At 39.1% G+C, this 5,837-nt stretch overlaps 1 protein-coding gene across 1 annotated transcript; it reads left to right on the top strand.

Moving 5' to 3' along the window:
• Positions 1 to 352: 352 nt before the first annotated feature.
• LOC308394499 (interferon-induced protein 44-like) lies at positions 353 to 5,619 on the top strand (the record flags this gene model as incomplete). Its single annotated transcript, XM_080878858.1, has 7 exons — positions 353 to 416; positions 1,224 to 1,257; positions 2,944 to 3,139; positions 3,380 to 3,532; positions 3,613 to 3,784; positions 5,132 to 5,232; positions 5,440 to 5,619. The coding sequence occupies 7 exons, from the start codon at positions 353 to 355 to the stop codon at positions 5,617 to 5,619; spliced, it is 900 nt and encodes a 299-aa protein (XP_080734984.1).
• Between the last annotated feature and the right edge of the window lie 218 nt (positions 5,620 to 5,837).

Below are 5,837 nucleotides of genomic sequence, written 5' to 3'. Positions count from 1 at the left end.
TTCCTCCCACCGTCCAAAGACATGCAACTTGTGGGGATAGGTTAATTGGATAATCCAAATTGTCACTAGGTGTGAATGTGAGAGCGAATGGTTGTCTGTCCCTGTGTGTTGGCCCTGCGACAGACTGGCGACCTGTCCAGGGTGTACCCTGCCTCTCGCCCCATGACAGCTGGGATAGGCTCCAGCGCCCCCCGCGACCCTGGAAAGGATAAGTGGAAGCGAATGGATGGATGGATGGATGGATGGAATAGTTACCATGATGTCCTTTGATTTGAAAGTGGCAAAAAGTAAAATTTCATTTGCCTGGAAAATCTAATGTAACCGTGCCTGAATATGGAAAAGTGTTGCTAACATGTTTGTAAATTGTCATATTTCAATTGCAGTTAAACGGCCAGCACGCCCTGTTTCACCTCCTCGTAAGATATTTTAAATATTATACAAAATTCAAACCTGAAGACAAAACAAGAGGCTTTTACACACCGGATCCGTGCAAATACTTCCTGGTTTACAAATATTTTTCGGACTCATCTGTTCTTTATGCAGCTGTTCACACTGACCATTTGAGCAGCAGAACTCCAGGAAGTTTAGAAAAAAAAGATTCAGTAATTGAACTTTGGGCGAGGTGAGACTGATTAGAGTCAGAGCAACGTTACTGAAACCCTGAATAAATCGCGGCATTTTTTTTTTTCAGACCAACCGATTCTTCCGATTTCTTGAATCTAAATAAAAAAGACCTGACCAACAAGCCCACTGCATTTGGCAGCTCTTAACTCACATGACACCTGTACTGAATACACAACCAGATGGAAATAGTCACGTGATATTATTTACATCAGACACACAGTTACATGATAATCCAGTTCAGTTGGCTCTGTGAAATGATTTCGCTGCCTCCTGAGATCTGGTCCCAACTCTACCAACAACACCTCAACAACAGCTGCCCCACTGACATCCTGAACTATGTACGAACACACAGCTTCAGCTCCTGGATGCAACCATGAAATTCTTTCTGCTGCTGTTTTCTTAGTTTCTTACTTTTCTCATCTTGGTATTGTTTGATGTCGGCTTCATTTTTAGTTTTCACAGTCCGTTTATTGAGGAGGAATTGTCCTCAAAAACGCAACGTGTTCAGTGTGTAACAGCCTTAACACATGATGTGTGACTCATTTAAAATGTTGCCCTTCCAGTGTGACTTTTATACAATTTACATTTTCACTTTACAGTGTTAGAGGTAGACGAGAGGATCATACCATGGAGGTGAGTATTAAGGGTGTGGTTCCTTAGAGAGGTGTACCAGAATTATTAAAAAATAACTCTTTAATTTCACCAACTCTCTGTGACTCTGTTAATCCCAGAGTCACAATTTTTATATCACGAAATTGATCTGTTTCAACTTGTTATAACAGCAGTCTGGCGAGGAAGGAGCGGCTAGCAGGTCCACCGAGCATGTTGTTGGGGGAGCCAGTCAGTTAAATCGAACAACAGACCTTTATTTGACATTAGCAACATAAGACCATACAGGCTAGGTCTCCAAGGCTCTACTCCGCCCGTACATACATGTAGGGGCATCGGTGCCAGCCTGTTATGTTATGTTATGAATGGTTTCTCTCGGAACAGACACACTAGCAGCATGAAACGTCTGCCACTATACTCACACACACTAGGAGACTCCCACAACTACTACAATAATAATAATTTTCATTCTTTTACATGGTGATGCAGAAATGCTCATCTTTTTTTTTTTTTACAATTATTATAGATGTTTTAAGGCCTTCGAAAAAAAACAAGTCCAGTATTATAGAATGAAACCAAAGATCAAACCCTGTTTTCAGGTCCAGAACATGGGAATAGAGTAGCTGCGAGAGAATTCAACATTAATGAATCAATGGTACGAAAGTAGAGGAAGCAAGAAGAATGAGTTGAGTAAAGGTTGACTTATCTGTTTTGTTTCGCTTAATGCACCTTATAATCTGGTGCGCCTTATGGTCCGAAAAATACATTAACTTCTACCTTCCTTTGTCCAGAAGTCCAACTTTTGTGCGATGTTAGCATCTTCCTCTGCCTTTTGGGTGCTACCGCAGGTGCCTTTGACGGTGCGAAACGTTTAGTCGACAATGTTGGAGAGAAAACTTACAAACATACAGTACAGCACTTCAGAGTCACACTGCTAGCGATCGAAGATTTAAGTAAATTTGGAAAGCTGAACGCATTCTGTACTGGGACGAGACACGGGACGAGATTGATTGATGATCTAAGCCAATCAGTTCACAGAAAACAAGACGTTGTAAAAAAACAAACAAACAAAAAAAGCATTCAAAATTGCACAAAAACGAAAAGGTAAGCCGCGTTATAGCAAGGTACCACTGTAGTAGAAAACAGATTAGAACACTGATTGGTTTATTTGGATATTTATCACAGAGAATCCATCAATAAAATTAATAAAGCTTTGCTGTGGCTTATGTAATTTAGAGGTTTGCCATTAGATGTTAATGTCAGAACAGATTGCAGCAGATAATGTGTAAATGTATCAATACAAAGATTTAATCCTCCACTGAAGAACTGTGCTAGCAGAAAAATGTGTTGAATTGTGATTTCAAAAGATGAATCATTTTCATTATAGATCCACAGCACCTTTTGCTCTAATGTCTCCAACAGTCAGGTCAACGAGCTAGATGACATGTCAAATGCCCCTTTTATATAGCATCACACACTGAGGCAAAAAGCCTGAGTTATCAATAATAACCACCATCACGATGCTAATTTTCTCTGACTCTGGTTTTTGATATTATCAGACTAGACAATTCAAACCTGCCTATGTCAGTCTGGCTTGGTTGTACACCCCTCAAGTGTTTTGTTTGTTTTATTATTTTGTGTGTGTTCATAACACTGTTGTGTAAACTGTAAGTGTAAACTGAATCCTATTGTAATTTTCTAAATGAACAGTGAAAAAGAGCAAGACCTGCAGCTTGTCAGAGATTACAAGCCTCACAAAGATGTCCAGCATCTCAGAATTATGCTTTATGGACCACCAGGTGCTGGAAAGTCCAGCTTCATCAACTCTGTGGACAGTGCTTTAAGAGGCAAAATCGCAACTCGAGCTTCGGCAGACGCAACCTCTGGTGTCAGTTTCACTAATGCAGTATGTATGAGGATGTATCTATTCTTATCATAATTGCTGTTAAATGCTTGCATGAAAACACTCTCATTTCCTTTGAGGTTCTCTAGGACTACAGGAGTGCATTGCAGTGGTAACTGTTTTGTAGACAATAAACTATAAAAAGAGTGAAAAAAGTCGGTACAACTAGTGTGTAAATTATTCTGAAAACTGTTTAGGGTCTTTAGTATATGACATTATAAACACTATTTTTTACATTCACAGTACAGGACATATAAAATTCACAGAGAAAATCCAAGAACCTTTTATCCTTTTGCATTCAATGACACCATGGGCCTGGAGAGGGGTGCTGAGGGAGGAATTCTTGTGGAAGACATCAAACTTGCCATGAGTGGACATGTAAAAGAAGGTTACAGGGTATGACATCTTCATTCAGACACAATCTATGAAACTGTATCGTGAAAAAAGGTTTAAGTGATTTTCCATTTTTTTCCCAGTTCAACCCCAAATGTCACTTGTTTGAAACGGATCCTGACTACAACAGTTCTCCTACTTTAGATGACAAAGTCCACATTCTGGTTTTAGTTATTCCAGCTGACACAGTGAGCATAATCAGTGTTGAAACTCGGAGGAAGATGAAAGAAGTCAGAGCAGCAGCTCGTGACAAAGGTGAGAGCAGATGTGGTTCTAAGAGCATTTAGTAAGTAAGTAAGTAAAATTTATTTATATAGCACTTTTTAAGACAAAAACGCTGTTACAAAGTGCTTCACAAGAAAACATGTCAAACAAACAATATAGCAACATAAAGGAAGTATAAAAGCATATCAAACAAGCAATAGTACAATATAAATATAAAATAAAACAACATATTACGCATTAACATTACCCAAATGCCTGTCTAAACAGATGAGTTTTAAGCTGTTTTTTAAAAGAGGCCACCGTGTCGATGGTGCGTAGTGAGGAGGGTAAACCGTTCCACAGTATTGGAGCCAGGGTTTGAAAAGCGTGATCCCCCTTTGTTTTCAGACGAGTCCGTGGAATAGATAGACGACCGCTATCAGTGGATCTAAGAGTCCGCTTTGGAGAATAGGGCTGGAGAAGCTCCGAGATATAGATGGGGGCCTCACCTTGTAGAGACATAAACGTAAAGGTGAGGATTTTAAACTTATATCTATACTCAACCGGAAGCCAATGCAGGGATTTTAGTATAGGAGTGATATGGGAAAATTTATTGCTGTGGGTTAAAAGCCTTGCTGCAGCATTTTGAACCGCTTGGAGCCGATTTAGTGAGGCCTTAGATACGCAGGAGAAAAGTGCATTACAATAATCCAGCCGGGAGGAAATAAAGGCGTGGACAAGCATCTCCAGTTCGGTTGTGGAGACAATAGTCCTGAGTTTGGCAATATTTCTTAAGTGAAAAAAGCAGGAGCGGGTCACGGATTTAATATGAACGTCAAAGGACAAAGATTGGTCGAAAATTATCCCAAGATTCCGAGCAGTGGCTTTTATCGACGATGAAAAAGCACCCAGATGTTGACTAATCTGGGGCTTGATATTCTCTGGGGCTAGGATTAAGCACTCGGTCTTGTCTGCGTTCAGCTGCAGGAAATTGTTTGTCATCCAAAGATTAATTTCCTTAAGACAGTCCATAAGAGTGGATAGCTTGTCTAATTCCCAAGATTTAAAAGAAATGTATAATTGGATGTCGTCCGCATATAAATGATAGGAAATATTTTTGAAACCGCTAATGATCCGGCCTAAGGGAAGAATATATAGTGAAAATAACAGGGGGCTTAAAACCGAACCTTGTGGAACTCCACATAGAAGCTTAGCCACGTCTGATTGGAAGTTTCCCACTGAAACTAAAAGCGTCCTATCTTCCAGAAATGAGGTGAACCACTTTAGAACAGATCCTGATATCCCTACCGTGCAGTTTAAGCGATGGATTAATTGTCTTAATTTCAAATACTAGAAAAACATGAGATAAAATGATTGCATTGCTTTCTGTATTGGCAGGGATCCCACAAATAGCTCTCATGACTAAAATTGATGAAGCCTGTCCTGAAGTCAAAAAAGACATAAAGAACGCCTACAAGAGCAAGCACATGAATAAGCTGGTATGTTCAAAGAAGTAACTTTCATGAGCTTGTAGACAGTTTACACATGAATGTAACATCTCTAATTCAGCTGTACATTTCAGTATATTTTTACAGAAACCTCAGCTGGAATCAGTACAAATAATTCAAGACGTAATTTATAATTATGTCACTGCTGCAACAATACGATTTCAGGTTTTTTAAAAATGTAATGTTGTTTAAACTTAGATGGACACAGTGAACGTGGACCTGGGTATTCCACTGAACTGCATCTTCCTCGTGAAGAACTACCACAAAGAAATTTACACGAAGGACAACATGGATTCACTGATACTGTGTGCACTGAAAAAGATCATTGACTATGGAGAGGACTACCTGAATGACCAGAATGATCCAGATGATGTGTGAGGGGGATAGAAAAAGGTGATTTTGCTTCACCATCATTACAATCACAGCCACACAAACAGTTAATTTCACCAGAAACTTTATCAAACTCATTTTTTTCTTGTTCTTATTTTATTAAACTTTTTGTTCTTTTGCAAATTAAATCCAAATAAACTTCAAAGAAAACTAATACATGTACTTTTTGTTATTTACTGTATGAAAAATGACAGCTATATACCTGT

Source organism: Rhamphochromis sp. 'chilingali', assembly GCF_963969265.1.
Source record: "Rhamphochromis sp. 'chilingali' genome assembly, chromosome: 3".
Lineage (NCBI taxonomy): Eukaryota > Metazoa > Chordata > Actinopteri > Cichliformes > Cichlidae > Rhamphochromis > Rhamphochromis sp. 'chilingali'.
Note: the sequence above shows the minus strand (reverse complement) of the source record. Positions and strands in the feature narration are given on the sequence as shown.